The 16,598-nt window shown below is 42.5% G+C and overlaps 1 protein-coding gene across 4 annotated transcripts in view; it reads right to left on the bottom strand.

Moving 5' to 3' along the window:
* The window catches only part of Heatr5b (HEAT repeat containing 5B), an 80,025-nt gene that overhangs the window by 51,100 nt on the left and 12,327 nt on the right, over positions 1 to 16,598 (bottom strand). For 3 of the 4 annotated variants that reach the window (XM_039112448.2, XM_039112449.2, NM_001414953.1), the window contains exons 8-17: positions 15,522 to 15,771; positions 12,471 to 12,626; positions 11,710 to 11,960; positions 10,076 to 10,187; positions 9,376 to 9,528; positions 8,328 to 8,427; positions 7,594 to 7,703; positions 6,044 to 6,207; positions 4,052 to 4,227; positions 1,387 to 1,492 (exon numbers count right to left, since the gene is read on the bottom strand). In XM_039112448.2, the coding sequence (XP_038968376.1) occupies positions 1,387 to 1,492; positions 4,052 to 4,227; positions 6,044 to 6,207; positions 7,594 to 7,703; positions 8,328 to 8,427; positions 9,376 to 9,528; positions 10,076 to 10,187; positions 11,710 to 11,960; positions 12,471 to 12,626; positions 15,522 to 15,771 (1,578 nt within the window). Of the gene's footprint in view, positions 1 to 1,386; positions 1,493 to 4,051; positions 4,228 to 6,043; positions 6,208 to 7,285; positions 7,333 to 7,593; positions 7,704 to 8,327; positions 8,428 to 9,375; positions 9,529 to 10,075; positions 10,188 to 11,709; positions 11,961 to 12,470; positions 12,627 to 15,521; positions 15,772 to 16,598 lie in introns of all 4 variants that reach the window. The other variant, NM_001191064.3, reaches the window with a different exon arrangement.

The raw sequence follows: 16,598 nt of genomic DNA, 5'->3' as shown, positions 1-16,598 counted from the left end.
AGCTGACTACATGCCGGCACGGTAATGAGTTTGAGACTTGATCCCTTTATATAAAAATTCAATAAAAAACAAATACTGTGTGGCTCCAAACTGTGGTCCTAGCTACTTGGGACGATGAGGCAGGAAGACAGCAGTTAAAGGTCTGCCCATGTACACAGCAAGCTCAAGACCATGCTGGGCAATGGGCTGGGGACAGCTCAGTGGTGTGTGCCTAGAACATACAAGGCCCTGGGTTCAATCACCAGTGCCACAGAAGATAAATAAGCAAAACACAGACCTCACGGTTGTGAGTAGAGCGTACAGTCAATATACATGCAAAGTCAGACGGCGGCAGGGGTCAGCATCTGCACGCTGGCACAGGCTTGTTTTCTCTTACAGCTATATCTGCGGCTTTGCAATTTAATTCTTTAATTGTTTTATTTTTTCACTTTAGGAATTTAATTATTTTACCTGAGATGAAAAACTAGGTCCTGGTGCCAGTAGAAACTGTTAACTATGGCAGAGGCACTAGCCATGTCTGTGTAGAGCGTGCATGTGATCTGTAGGCAGTGCTAAACCACTCTATTCTCCCTACCACTAGTGGCCACCTCACCACCTCACCACCACACTGCCTTTTTTAAAATGCTCAGACATCAGTGTCAGCTTCTAAATCGGGGTCCATCAATGGCTACATACGGAACCCAATGATATCTCTGTAGCCTTTTCCCTCCCCAACACCATGCTTGAAAGCATGCCTGAGGAAAACTTGTTCAGTCACTTACATCTTCTGTTGTACTGAATGTTATTACTCGAGCACCATTTTATAGTAATTCTAGCACTAAGACAAAAGTTTTTCAGTAAGTCATGAAGGCTTGATATCATTTATGAATTCTGTGAGCATGGCAGACACTTGTTATGTATTTCACAGTGTAGAAACTGACGTTCAGAAAGGTTAAGAGAACTGCATTAAACAAAGATAGTAAACGCCTAACCCAGAAAGCAATCTCTCCGCACTGCATTCTTTCATTTATGAAACGCATCCTATGCTGATTTAGTTTAAATCACAAGTGGTAATTAAGATTTGTTTCATAAATCTTCATTAGAAAATCAGATCTCATGAAATAGACATCTTGGAAAATCCCATAAGAAAGTATTGGGATTATACTTCACTTAAAAAATGTCAAGTTCGAATTGAAATCAAAACTTTTGAATTACTAAAATATAAAATATCAATTTAGTTGTAATAAACACAATATAAAGTTTCAAGTAACTTCATTAACTAACATAACTTCACCATTATCAAGAACATGACTATAGAAACGTAAGTGCTATAATAATCTGATATGCCTGGCCTTTTAAAACGCACTGATAAGTTCCGGCACATTTATGTGCTCTAAGAGCTCCTACCTTCAGTGCACTAAGAACAGCAGTAAATATATTGAGTTGCACAGCCTGCTGGCGGACACCTTTGGCTTGCTTAACACATTCAGCAAAGTGATCCAGCATTTGCAACCTATAGAAATGGGATAAAGTCACATCAGTAGTTTTTATTTAAATATGGCTTAAAAACAGAGATAAGAATATAAACCAGTTATTTATCAATTATGCCCCCAGACTGTATCCATTTCATTCCCACAACTAATTCAAAACCAACCTTTATCTCCTAAATTAATATATACTCATGTATTTGACTAAATAGAACAAAAAAGGACACTAAATATTAAATTTCAATTAGCAAAACAACAGTTCATAATTCCAGAGGCCTTAAGCATTTACACCAGTGTGCCCAGCAAACCCCCTGGATTACAGTATATGATACAGTCAGCACTGTGAATGCCCACCAAAGGCCTATGTGGAAAAGCCTGGATCCCCAGGGTAGTGCTGTTAGGCAGTGGCAGGGCTGGTGGGAGGCCATTAGTGCACTGGGGACATGCCCTTGGGGAGGAGTGGGACCCTTCTTTCTCTCACTTTGCTTTCCAGACATGAAGTGAGCAGGGTGGCTCTGTGATGCACTTCAATCATATGCAGCTGAACGGGAGCACGGCACGGCAGCCGTCTGATCACAGAGCACAGTCTCTAAGCCTTCAGCCAAACAAAGGGACTCTACATGTTGTGTTTCAGATACTCTAAAATGACTACTGTTAGGTCCGTGAGTCCCCCATACACCCCCCCCCCCCGGCCCATCTCTCTTTAACAAGGTTTTTTTTTTTTTCTTTTCTTTTTTTCGGAGTTGGGGACCGAACCCAGGGCCTTGCGCTCGCTAGGCAAGCACTCTACCACTGAGCTAAATCCCCAACCCCTTTAACAAGGTTTTATATGCTGTTTGGCTTTTCCTTGAACTCTTTCTCCTGCTGCTTCAGCCTCTCTAGAACCCGAGTTGCAGAAGTATGTCATTTCACCTTGTCTCCTCAAAGTTTTAATAGAACAGAATAATAACTATTATCTACTTCTGTGTATAATTTTTAATTGGAAAGAAAAGAGGGCCATAATTTAAAAAAAACTCTTATTATATATTATATATTAATTTAGTGTGTAAGCACATGGATAAGTGTGCACGGTATTCATGGAAGTCAAAGGCTGACTTGTGAGAGTCAGCTCTCTCCTGCTGTGTGATATAGGCTGTCAGTCATGGCTACGAGTCTCTTTACCTGCAGGGTCAACTCCTCAGGCCCTGTAGAATTTTTTTCCTTTCTTTTTTATTATTTTGATATAGGGTCTCTCTATATAACATAGGCTAACCTTAAACTCTGTGTAGCCTAGGTTCTGGTTTGTTTGTTTGTTTGTCTGAATCTTTAAAATCCTACTCAGGAGCTGGGGAGACGGCCCAGCAGCTAGGAGCAGTGTGGGAGACGGCCCAGCAGTTAGGGGCAGTGTGGGAGACGGCCCAGCAGTTAGGGGCAGTGTGGGAGACGGCCCAGCAGTTAGGGGCAGTGTGGGAGACGGTCCAGCAGTTAGGGGCAGTGTGGGAGACGGTCCAGCAGTTAGGGGCAGTGTTGCTCTTGCAAAGGACACAGCTCCCAGCGCCCACACAGTCGCTCACCACATTTAAACCTCTAATTCCAGGGGATGCAGCATATTCCTGACATACTCTGGACCAGGTATACTATACATACATACATGTAGGGAAAGCACACATATATATAAAGTGAACAGATAAACTTAAAAACATTTTTAAATGTTCTTACATAGAAGAAAACAGCATCCTGTATTGTACCATTCCAGAAGCTTTGAGACATTTCAAGAAAGGCTTAGCTTTGACCAATTCAAAAACCACAAACTCTAGGATTCGAATGTGCTTAGATTTAGAGCAAGGATGTTAAGTGTATAAATAATATATATAGTTTTTTCGGTTTTAATGCTGTTTAACATTTATGTGGTAATCATAGTATTTAATGATATCAAGCTTAAATATAAAAAACAAAGCAACTGATCAAGAAACCTATACATTTAAAGATGTATTATTACTTTTTCACATAAACAATATTATTTGAAGGCATATTTTATAAAAGTTAAGTAATTTGAAAGGGTCTTATATTAATTCATTTCTTTGCTTTTTAGGGAATCACGAATATACAAAACACTGCTAGAGTTAGGAATGGTGGCTGTGGATATAGAATACAGCGGACTAAAATCCTTGTGCTACAACAACCCCAGCTCTGCTAGTTTCTTGTGATCCAGACTTGCACCAACTCACAGACCAATCAGAGTCAACTTCCCACATGTGTACTTGTTCAGGAACAGAATTATGAAGGAGACAACTCTATTTAGAGGTACAGTTTAATTTAGAAACTGCTAAACCATTAAAATGAAAACTTTGTTGGTTACGACATGGGCCACAAAACAGGGGGCACTAGATACTAGTGCTCAGAGCCAAATTTTAAAAGACCTTCAAGTTACATGGAATTTGCAGCCATTTTATTTTTATCATGTACATATAAATTATGCCATTACATTTATGAGAGCATTGCTTAAGTAACAACCTTTGTTATTGTGAAAGCAGCTGCGATGGAAAAATCTATTCTTAAACATAACTTATATTTGACTCAAGTTACCCAGCTAACTTTACACTAACCTGTGTTTATAAGAAACATGTGGAAACACAACCCCAAAAAGAGCCACGGATGCGTCAATCACGGAGACCCCGAGGGGGAGAGGACCCGGCACGGCTTCACCAGCAGGTATGCGTAGGTAAATGGAGGAAGGGTCGTGTTCCAGAGCCCCGCTTCCAGACGCACTGTTTGGCTGGAGCTGTGAAACAGAAAATGAAGACCATTCACAGTCTGCTTAGGAAATGCACTCACCAAGCACTGGACATCAAGAAGACAGTGGTGCAGGAATAAAATGTGATTAGACATGACAGCTTTTAAGCAGATGAAAATGTTTTGTCATTGAAAATGTCATTATCAGAATCATCTTACTGAGTCATAAGGAAGTCCATGTTCATCTTAAGCATTTTTATGCTGCCCACCTGAATATGTGAGCAAAATCGTATCCATTGTAACAGAACCTACAAAAATGACTTAAAGCAGAATTCACATTCTTTGTATTGTTTTTAAGGTAGGTTCTTCCCATGTAGCCCTAGCTTAGACTCTCTGTGTAAACCAAGTTGGCCATGGACTCATAAAAGACCTGCCTACCTCTGCCTCTCTGCTTCTCTGACTGTCTGCCTCCCTGTCTCTGCCTCTCTGCCTCTCTGTCTCTCTGCCTCTGTCTCTGCCTCTGCCTCTCTGCCTCTCTGTCTCTCTGCCTCTGCCTCTCTGCCTCTCTGTCTCTCTGCCTCTCTGTCTCTCTGCCTCTCTGTCTCTCTGCCTCTGCCTCTCTGTCTCTCTGTCTCTGCCTCTCTGCCTCTCTGTCTCTCTGCCTCTCTGTCTCTCTGCCTCTCTGTCTCTCGGCCTCTGCCTCTCTGCCTCTCTGTCTCTCTGCCTCTCTGTCTCTCTGCCTCTGCCTCTCTGCCTCTCTGTCTCTCTGCCTCTGCCTCTCTGCCTCTCTCTCTGCCTCTGCCTCTCTGCCTCTCTGTCTCTCTGCCTCTCTGTCTCTCTGCCTCTGCCTCTCTGCCTCTCTGACTGTCTCTCTGTCTCTCTGCCTCTCTGCTTCTCTCTCTGTCTCTCTGCCTCTGCCTCTCTGACTGTCTCTCTGTCTCTCTGCCTGTCTCTCTGTCTCTCTGCCTCTCTGCCTGTCTCTCTGCCTCTGCCTCTCTGCCTGTCTCTCTGCCTCTCTGACTGTCTCTCTTCATCTCTGACTGTCTCTCTGCCTCTCTGACTGTCTCTCTGCCTCTCTGTCTTTCTGCCTCTCTGACTGTCTCTCTGTCTCTCTGCCTGTCTCTCTGCCTGTCTCTCTGCCTGTCTCTCTGCCTGTCTCTCTGCCTGTCTCTCTGCCTCTCTGCCTGTCTCTCTGCCTCTCTGCCTGTCTCTCTGCCTGTCTCTCTGCCTGTCTCTCTGCCTGTCTCTCTGCCTGTCTCTCTGCCTCTCTGACTGTCTCTCTGCCTCTCTGACTGTCTCTCTGCCTCTCTGACTGTCTCTCTGCCTCTCTGACTGTCTGCCTCTCTGCCTGTCTCTCTGTCTCTCTGCCTCTCTGCTTCTCTCTCTGTCTCTCTGCCTCTGCCTCTCTGACTGTCTTTCTGCCTCTCTGACTGTCTCTCTGCCTCTCTGCCTCTGCAGCACTTGGATTAAAGGCATGTGCTACCATGTCTGGTTAAATCTGCTTTTCTGGATTTTTTTTATTTAATAAGAATAATTTATTTGGTTCTAACTTGTCAATCTATTAAGTCTCCTTTCTTCCTAACTTGTTACAAACCTAAATCAAACAAAAAACTAGCAACAAAAAAGCCAGTTAAATCTGAGTTTTGTCATTGCCACAGCCAAATATCTAAATACGACGATACTGAATGAAGACGTTTGCCCAATTCTTCTACTGGCCTTTCCCCATCTGTCCACCGCTAAGATGCGACTGTGTCTGTGAAAGTGGAGTGAGAGCTTCTGTGGCACAGGCTAACTTCTCCTGAAATGACAGTGTATCGTGGGACCACTGCCTGAGGTTATCCTGGTGCGTGCGTGTCTTTTCCCACCTGGTCTTCAATTGATTTATGGTCGGTCTCTTGAAGCCAGGAGCCCAGGAGGACACTGTCATCATAGTGGCAGAGGGAGCGAAGGAGGGAAGTAGTTGTGTTGGCCGAGTTGTCAGTCAGCGTGAACTCTGCCACCAGCTCCCTAAGAAGGGCATTGAAGGACCCTAAAGTACACAGCAGCAAAGCAGATTAAAACAAGCTTCATGTCCGCAAAGGACAGCAATGTGTTTAACACGAGTGAACTTAGTTCCCATACCTTTGGAAAACATCCATACTACTTTTTCCTTTTCCTTTCTCCTCTCACTCTCCCCTCCCCATTCTCTCTCATTCCTAAGAAGACGGGGTCTCACTGCACTGCCCAGCAGGCCTTCAATTTCGGAGCTCAAGTCATTACCTACTTCAGCCACACAAGCAACTGAGACTACAGGCACAGGCTATACTATGCCAATTCTAAAATTATATTAATCGTTTTAATACTGATTTCCCCCATAAACAGATGTGAGGAGCCTAGGGCTTCACAAATGTTAGGTAGATGCTCTCCCACAAGGCTAGATCTCCCAACTCTTCACTTTTTAATTTAAGGACAGTATACCACGTAGGCTAGCCTTAAACTCATTCTGCAACCAAACAAGTCTGAAACTTGTGACCTTAGTGTCTCGGCCTAGCAAGTGGCTAAGATTACAGATCCATGCTACTAGGCCTGGCATGCGCTGGTTTTAATATACAATAACAGTATTTTCCCTTCTATTATGATATAATGTAGTTTGAGCACAAACTAAAAGTAATAGAAAAATGCAAACAGTGAACAGAGCATTTATTTTAACGATACTAAATGCTATATGACATCATTTGCTAATGATGCATGCAAACACTTAAACAGGACCCACCAAAGTTCTTAGGCTTAGTTGTATTAGAGAACAATTGATGGTTAATGTTATCACTTTGTGTATTTCATTTCTGCCAAGTAAATTCTTATTCTGTCTTCGTGGATACCTAAATAATTGTCAGTGTTACAATATGGAGTAATTGGGAATTCTGATTTAAATATGGACTCTAAAGGCCAAGTCAGTTGGGTTTTTTTTTTGTTTTGTTTTGTTTTGTTTTTTGTTTTTTTCCGGAGCTGGGGACCAAACCCAGGGCCTTGAACCCAGGGCCTTGCGCTTGCTAGGCAAGCGCTCTACCACTGAGCTAAATCCCCAACCCTGTCAGTTGGGTTTTTATCCAAATTATGGCATCAGTTACCAGCTCTAACACGTAGGTAAATGCTCTCTTTACCTGAGATTCTTGATCTATAGAACAGGTAGGATGTTTACCTCTTAAGATGGGCTAGAGTCACAGCAACATCATAATATATGTAAAGAGCTTGGATGGGTGACAGAACGCAATGTACAAGTTAACAAATGTGAAAGCATTTATGTGAAGAGAAGTCAGATGGTGGCTGTTTCTCCCAAGGCAAGTTTGAGGAGGAGTCCCGGTGGCAACTCTAATACTACCAAGAACCCAAGAGGCGCACTGAAGAATCTTTATCAGGCATTGCATATTTTATTTACCTTCATAGGTTTTTGGAGGTAATAAAGCCAGGATATCATAGAGCCTTAAGCGGACCATTGCAGCACTAGCTTTCAGGTGGGCTCCATGGGCCTTAATTACAGATGGAATGCTGCAACATCGAAAGAAAAGTTGGGAACCGTTAGTTGTTAGAACAATCATTTTGCATTAACAGTTAACGAGGTCATTTAGGAACGCATTGATAAATCTCAAAGTACACTGACAGACTAATCCATTTTCAGTATGCTTTATGATCAATAATAATAAAGCTAGCAGAAACACTTCAGAATTCAATGTGTTCTAAACCACACCATTGACTTTTAAATTCACTTTACAAAATAAAGTTTAGATGCTTTTTATATGAATTGAGAAGTACAAAGACACTAAGTACATTTTTATTTAATATATAGAATAAGGTGTCTGTGAGTATCAGAGTCTGTCATTTAGTACACACATACATGTGGGTAGGCATGCTGGCCCATTTGAAATGCAAATAGTTTCGATTTGGAGGCAGAAACAGGATCCTCAGAGCAAGCTGGCTAGCAAGACTAACAGCACTGGGGAGCTCTGGGTTCAAGTGAGAGTCCCTGCCAGTATATAAAGTAAAGAGTGACTGAGGAAGACACCCTCCATCAACTTCTGATCTCCACACATACGTAATGTGAACGTGCATACATATACACACTCACCACAAACACCCAAATAAGATGTTAGCTTCATGCAAACTGTGACTTACTGTGACATCATGGTCATGGCACATTCAATAGGAGTCATCAATTTCCTAACCGCATCCTCAGTGAGCAGCTCAGGACAGTGCGCAACAAAACTCCTCATGGCTAGAGAAAGTAGTTTGAAGGTTTAGAGAAATCTTTGTGAGCCTGAATAAACTTTAAACATTAGATAGTGGTAAAGACATCTACAGTTCTCAATTTCTATAAAATAGAAGGCTGTGAAGCCACGTCAATTAAAAGCCACAAATACAAAAAAAAAAAAAAAAAAAAAAGATCAGAAAAAGAGTGGAGAACAGAAAGGGAAGAGGAAGCCAGGTTAGGGAGATTTTGAAAAGGAGTTCAGATGACAACAAAGAATGCAGGTTTAAGGCAGGACAGGAGTGAGCAGATACTCCACAAAGAAGAATTTCTTTCCTCAAACTTTAGCAAAATAGCTATGGCTAAGCATGCCTCGGCTGAGGAAACACAACGGCAGCCACCTGACCCTGAATTGTCCTCTCCGACTTGGGGAAGAAACAGTTTTTATGCCAGGTAAAACCAAAACACAGTTCAAGTCCGAGGACAGTCTAGTTCCCAAATAAAATAGAAGGTGGGCTTTTCCTGTAACTTGCTGACCTCCAGACAAACCCCACTGCAACCACCTTTTCTGAAATGCTGATGCCTGAACAAGTCGTAACATTTGCACATTGCAAAATCATTCCCAAAGAAGTGATTTTCATAGTGCAAAGGGTTAGCTCTGTCCAGCTGAGTTTCTGTTTGCATCGGATCTCTGGTAGATGGGCCTGTAACCACTAAGAATAAAGGTGCATGGGTCCCAGCATTCACTAACCACTGCAATTGGACTTCCTGAGTCTTGGGTTAATTTTTACTACTTAATAGTAGCAAACTGGAGTTATTTATACAGTTTCTGTAATCTGAAGTCCACACATTTAACAACAGATAGTAAAATAAAAATTGAAAATGATTTTTTCTATCATGCACATTTTAGTGACAAAAATATCACTAAGTAGTAGTACAAAAACATTGTGAGAGCGCAATGTTTTCAGTTCTTACCACATAGAGCTCCAGCACGACCTTCCAGAGTTACCTGCCAGGTAAAAGAATCCCCTCGGGCCTTCTCAGCCTCCAGCTCCTTCAGGGAGCGAGGGAACACATTCCGCCACAGCAGCAGCATCTTGGGTAGGTGGTAACGGACAACCGATGGTCCTAGGCAGGGAAGTGAAGAGTAAGAAAATGCAATTACAACACATACAAGACAACATCACACAAGGTGGGGTCACAGGGCAGGATGATGCATGCCTGCTACTCCAGGACAGGGGATGTAGAGGCTCCATGACTCAGAGTCCAAGTCAAGCATCAACTACATAGGAGTCTGAGGTCAGCCAGGGATACCATGAGATCCTGTTTCAAAAATGTAAATACACCAAAAAAGTAGAACAAGGAAGTCAGAGAGGAACAAGGCTCTAATACACGTTTCGACACTTCTATTTTTTTTTCCCTTTTTTTTTTCCTTTTTTTTTTCCTTTTTTTTTTCCAGAGCTAGGGACCGAACCCAGGGCCTTGTGCTTGCTAGGCAAGCGCTCTACCACTGAGCTAAATCCCCAACCCCAAGGGAAATGTGAAATTTAATTTGAGAAAAGTTTGAACTAAAGATGTAATTACTGGAATGAGATATTTACTCCCAAATAATGGATAATTGATCAATCTGCTGTATAGTACAGCAGCAGCTAGCAGTCAGCCAGAACGCTTATACCTAAAGTCATGAGTGCTCCCAGAAGAAGCCAGCCAGCCTGAGTGCGCTGCAGGGACAGCCTGCTGTTTTGAGCAGCAGTTCGTAAGAGATCTTCAGCAATGCTGACCACCATCTGCAAGACAAGTTTCAAACTGGATTTTAATTTAAAGTCGCTGACGAATGTGCAATAATGAAACAGCCAGCTGGTATGTGTTACTAAGAGTGAGGCTGTCCCTCCTGCTCTTGTTACCAGCCAAATACTAAGCGACTCTGCTTCGGGCACGGATGACACCGAGGAGAGCCAGAGTGTGGTGGTTAGAATAATCTCCGGAGTCACACTGCCTAACTCCATCTTCACTGCACCAGAGTGACCTTCTGACAGTGGCAATCCGACCTTTTGCCTTAGTTCCTGCCTTGGTAAAACAGGAGTGCCGACCTCTCTTTTGCCAGGATTAAGCATGTGCACAGGACTAAAAATGGTGCTGGCCTAGGTAACCACTTATTAGCTATAGTCTTACTGGCACTACCATCCTACGTCACTAACTTCCTGAACTCCGATGACTCCTTAAGCTCCTCTTAGAGCACCTGCAGCCTAGACAGAGAAGACGTAGGAAGAATGAAGGCGACCCTGGGCATAGAAACAAACAGGATGAAATTTGATAGAGTGAAGAAGAAATTTTACTGTAAGGAAGGCCAGAAAGCTAAAAACCAGGAGAGTTAATCTGAGCAGAAGAGGGGGAATTCAGAACGGAGCGGCAGACCACAAATTATGAGTTATAACTGCTTGTCAATCAGACAGAAGATTCTATTTTATTCTGAGTACCAGGTAGGCCCCTGTGACCACTAAACACATGTGGAATGCTGTGAGGAACATGGAGACAGAGCACTCCAAGAAGAAACAAACAAACGCCAAGTTGATAAAAGCCACAGGCGGGCGGTAGCCTAACATGCCAGAGAAGAGCAGAACTTAGAGCTGAAGCCCAGACAGCCAAGCGAGGCCGCAGACAGCATTCCACACACACGGGAGTCCTAGAGAATAGGTGTATTACACACTGCGGTGTGTGTGACAGTAGACATGGTAGCATACGTTATATGTGTGTGTGTGTGTGTGTGTGTGTGTGTTTGTTATATATGTATGCTGTATAATATATACACTAGAAAGAAAATAAGAGGAAAGAGTAATGAATTATTAAGAACAATTTAACTTCTAACTATTGTCAAATACAAAATATGACAATAAAATATTCCCTGCCACTTCTAGACACACTGATGTGGGTTTTTCTTTCTTTTTAAAAACTGAAGGAACACAAGGCACAGGGCACCGACCTACAGCCCAGTACTCAGGAGGCGAGGATAGGACACTGCTTGAACACTGGAGCTCAAGCCCATTGGGTGACATGGCAACGCTCAGATACACACTTAAAAAACCAGAAATAAAAGTTCTGAGTTTTAAATGATATAGAAACTGCAGCATGGTACTATACCCAGATCAAACCCATGTTCCCAGGAGACTCACTGTACGGTGCACTTAGGGTCTGTGCACTGTAGCTTATGTTTCCAGTTCTCACTGACCGCCTGGCTCAGCTCTGAAGACAGCAGCACTCCAGTAAGGAGCAAGGCCAGCCCGCCCGCCTGCACACCGACGTCTGTCCTACCTTTCCTTTGGCGTGAGGAATGCCCAACGGACACTGATGCACGCCTCCCAACAAAGCAGCCATTGCAAAACTGTATCCACTAACAGCTTCTGGGGACGTCTTGAGGTTGTTGAGCCGCTCTGCACATCTATCCAGAAATGGTGTCAACTGGAAAGGCAAGGCCACCGCCACACAACGCAGACACCATGCAGCAGCCAGCCGAGCAGCCATGCTTGGGTGAAGGAGCACTGAGGTCACAATCTCCAAAAGCCCTAGGAAAAACCTCAAACATTACTCCTTACCAAACAAACACAATTCTGTATAATTTAATAATTAAAATACTAAGCCTCACACTTTCACAGTTCCCCAGCTTAGCCAAAAAGCACATATGTGGTTCATAATATAATATAATATAATATAATGTAACATAATCAACACACTTCAATTGCACCCATCAATATATAAAAGCTGAAGTTGGGAGCATTGGCTCACACCTATAATCTCAGCACATGGGAGACAGAGGCCAGCAGATTCCTGATTTTGAAGTGATCATCTACACATGAGTTCTATGCCAGTTAGGGCTACATAGATCCTCCTTCAAACAGTAAAAAAGTTATTATAAAATTAATTATATGAAAGTCTTCAATGAATTTTGGTCAATTAGAATCAATTCTCACAGCTGAACTTTCTTAAAACTTTTAGAATTTTATTCCCATCACTGTGAAGATTAACTTCAATAAAGCCCAAAGATCTCTAGTCAGGATCATGAGAGGACGCTGTACCTATGGATGCTTCCTGAATAAGAGGGGAGGCGGTGGCGTTCAGGCTCTGCACCAGGCTCCCGAGCTCCTGCAGGGCACAGACCATGACGTGCTGGCTGGCGGCGATGTCTGCGGCCCCAGACTTGTTCTCACTGCTTGTATCGTTCACTACTGCTTCTGAAAACACAGACCAGGCATCCGATGGGTGAAACGATGCAGTTACTGCTTAGTGGCAAATTAAATAACTCGGTACTCAACTGAGCTGCCTTTAAACTCTTGTGTGCACAGCCCACATGTGGAAGTCTCAGAGCTACTTGCTGGATTTAGTTCTCTCCTTCCATATTTGTTCTAGGGACTGAGCTCAGGTCATCAAGCTTAGTGGTACCTTTGACTGCTGAGTCACCAGCCCTGAACTGACATTAAAACACTGTTGAACAGAGTCACGACAATGCTAAGATGCATACTGTACATAATCTATATACATATTATATTATATATAACATATATATATATTTATTATATGTATGGTGCTTCCAAGAATACAAACACAAAGAAACGGAAATCCATGATGTCTTATAGAAGCAGACTCAGAAACATGGATTTACCTCAGTGGTAAAGAATTTGACTTATACGCTTGAGGTCCTGGCTTCAGTTCACAACACCACAGAAAATAAACACAAACAAGCCAGCGACAAAAGCAGGCTTGGAGGTACAAGACTTGGGCTGTACTAGCAACTTCGAGTAAGCTCTGTGATGGGAGTGCTACTCGACTGCTGTGTGGGGTTTCCTTCCTCATCGGCCTACAGCTGTGCTGAGTAGCCAGTCGACAATGATTTATAGAACGTAACTCATCCTGTTACAGAATGAGTCTAATAAGTAGCTGTCATTGTTAATTACTGTTATTACTACTCTTCAAGTGCCCCGTTAGACTGGAGTCATCCCTGTCAAATTACTGACCAGGAAGTAGATGACGGCACAGGACAGGGAACTTAGAATTCATGAGGAAGCTCTCTCTGGTCCTACTTACTTTCATGTCTCCTCCCAAAACCTTTTAATAGCCACAAGAATTAAAATGTGCGATAACTAAATATGTCTTGACAAACTATTCCTAATTGAGAATACCTTATGGTCCATAAATCCCTGATATAATCACGATACTTAATTCAGTAATTAGGCTTTTAAGCTAATTTACAGCCATAAAACTAATAATATTTCAATGACAATAAAATGTTCTCATTTTTTCATTCACTCTGGACTGATAATAAAGATACACAATACAAAATGATAGTCCTAGTTCATCCCTTTTTTCCTTGTGGGCATTTCTGGGCTGGCGGGCCCATGAACTCCACTTGTGAGCTGTTGCAGCCAGCTTGCCAGTCCATGGTTGCCACAGCACTGCTGACTCTGGAGGACTGAAGCACTATACTCAGCCTGTGAGTCTTCCTGTGGGTCTTCCTCCAGACGTCAACATAGGGGAGATCACTACTTAGACACAGCTAAGGAAATAACTCATTAATTCAAACAGCCTTCATTAGCAATTTTCACTTATCTATCCCTATGCTTTTAAAAAGTTTAAGTAAGCTATTAAAATGGCAAAAATAATAACCAAACTGAAAATTTATTTTGTTCATATTATAAGACAATTAAATGATTTTATACTGATTATATCTAGTTATATCCTTATTTTTAAAGATCTCTTTTGAGCAATATAATTTGCCTCATTAAAAGCTAGCTCCTGTTTCTAATAAGATAAACTAAATTGTCGTATACAATTTGTGCCTTGCCTTACTTTGGTCCCAAGGGCATTATCAGGTCTGCAAAGTCAGGAGCTTTGTGTCAGCTTTGTGTCACTCACTAAAACATTGTTATTGCTCTCGTAGCTCAGATATTAATAACACAGAGAGTATGAAACCACCCCATTCTGAAGAGGATTTCTTCCCAGGAGCTCCTTCAGTTGAGTGTAGAGTGTAAGTCTGAATTGCTGTAGCAGCGGACACAGCGATGTAGATGCAGTCTACATAGCAGAAGAGCTGCGAGAGAGGATGTGGAGTGTTCCCAGCAGAGAGGGTTCACTTCGATGTGGCGAACAAGCCAAATATCCTGATCTGAACATGACGTGTTGTAATAAGCACTAAAATGTCACAGTAAGTCCTCGAAAACAATTTGTGGGTCAAATAAAATTTTATATAAAACATATTTCTTAAAATTATCAACTATTGACCTTTTACAACATGTCCTACAAGCGGTAATAGTTATCTGTAACTATCACTTTCTAAGTCTTCATATTAGGCCTATTAAAGAAGAGAAAGAAAAAACAGGAAAAAAACATATATTTACATAACAAGAGGCTTCAAGCAGGAAAATGTCAACAACTTATCCCACAAAGATAAACATAGACCAGTGCATTCTGGGAGACTTAAATGTAGCACAGGCACTAGGAAAAACCCAAACCCAAACCTCACCAACTGCTGCTCATTTTTAAAGCTCTGTTTCAATACAATTATATGCTTATTTTAATCCTTTTAAAAAAAATCTCTCAATAAAGCCAACTATAAGGAGTTGGAACACCGGCTTAGGACAGGAACACTGGCTGCTCTTGCTCTGGGTCTGTCCCAGCACACACATGATGGTTTACAACCATTTGTGACTCAGAATCAGAGGGTTCTGAAGCCTCACTTCTGACCTCAGCAGGCACCAAGCATCCATATGATACACATGCGAATTTGCAGGCAAAACTCATAAAATAAAATAAATAAATGTGATTTAAAATTTATTTTAAAATTACTATGAAAAACAGTTTCTAAAGATACAAATCAATCAGAGCTGTTAGTACTTATTAAGAATAAGAATCCTAGCACTCACAAGCCTGGGAGTAAATTTACAAGTCTGAAGCCAACCTGGGACACATATTGAGACCCTCATCCCAAAACAGAAATGAAGGGAGAGAGAGGAAGGGAGAGAGGGGAAAAGGGAGGGATGGTAGACAGAAAGGAAGGAAGGTGGAAAAGAAGGAAGAACTAAATTAAATGTCTAGGGTCATCAGCACACACTACGAACTCAGGCCCCACTCACCCACGGCTTTCATCTGCTTCCCGATGGCCTGGCAGATTTCCTTGGCAGCTGCTATCTGGGCTTTCTCACCCAGCAAACTGCCCACAGTGGCTCTCAGGATGAAGGAGACACATCGCCTTGAGTACACAGCGTCCACATGTGTTTGTGTTGCTCGAGGATGGGAAACCAGATCCAGTACGTGGGACAAGAACGTGGCAAAGCTACGCTCCAGCCACTGGCCACCCAAAGTCGTCACGAAGACAACATAGGCCTATGAAAACGTTAGGACACAGCCTTAGGTACCGCTGGGTAGACAGAAAGCAGCGCAGAGAACGACGGCGAAACAGAGGCAGCAAACTCAAGTTAGACTTGAGATTAAACGGCAGAGGCAATTTCCCATCTTTTTACTTCTGCCAAAGGAATCACTGGTAGAGTCTTTGGAACAATTCTTTTTGCTTGGTTGTTTTTGTTCATTTGCAATCAGGGTCTCATGGAGCCCTAGCTGGTCTGGAACTCACTATGTAGACCAGGCTTGAACTCACAAAGAAATGCCTGTCTCTCCTAGGATTAAAGGCATGCGCTATCATGCCTGGCTTGAATACAACAATTACTGAAGAGACCAGGCATTGTATTGCATGCCTGTAATCTCAGCATTCGGGGGATCACCTCAAGTCCAAGGCCAGCCTGGGCAAGAGTGAGAGACTGTATCTAACAGTCAAAGCCAAAAACATAAGAGTCAAGAAAAAGTGAGCCAGGAATAACAGAGGGAACGTGCTAAGGTGGGCAGGAGAGCTGAACTCATCGAGGATGAGACAGTGATGAGCTAGGGAAGAGAAGTTACCATTCCAAACAGACACAGGAGCTGCATTGCTCCTGGAGAGTTCCCTGAGATACACACTTTACGTTTGTGTCAGGGACAAGACCACTTCACGTGACTGACTAAGACCATGAGCCATGCAAACTTACTAGATGCTATCAGATCTGAAAACATTAGTCATTGCTTGGAAATTATAATTCCAAGTCACATTTAATCTTATAATTCATTACAGATTAGCCACTGACAAATCCAATTAAAGCATAAACCAATCAAATCACAAG

This window comes from Rattus norvegicus, chromosome 6, assembly GCF_036323735.1.
Source record: "Rattus norvegicus strain BN/NHsdMcwi chromosome 6, GRCr8, whole genome shotgun sequence".
In the NCBI taxonomy this organism is placed as follows: Eukaryota; Metazoa; Chordata; class Mammalia; order Rodentia; family Muridae; genus Rattus; species Rattus norvegicus.
Note: the sequence above shows the minus strand (reverse complement) of the source record. Positions and strands in the feature narration are given on the sequence as shown.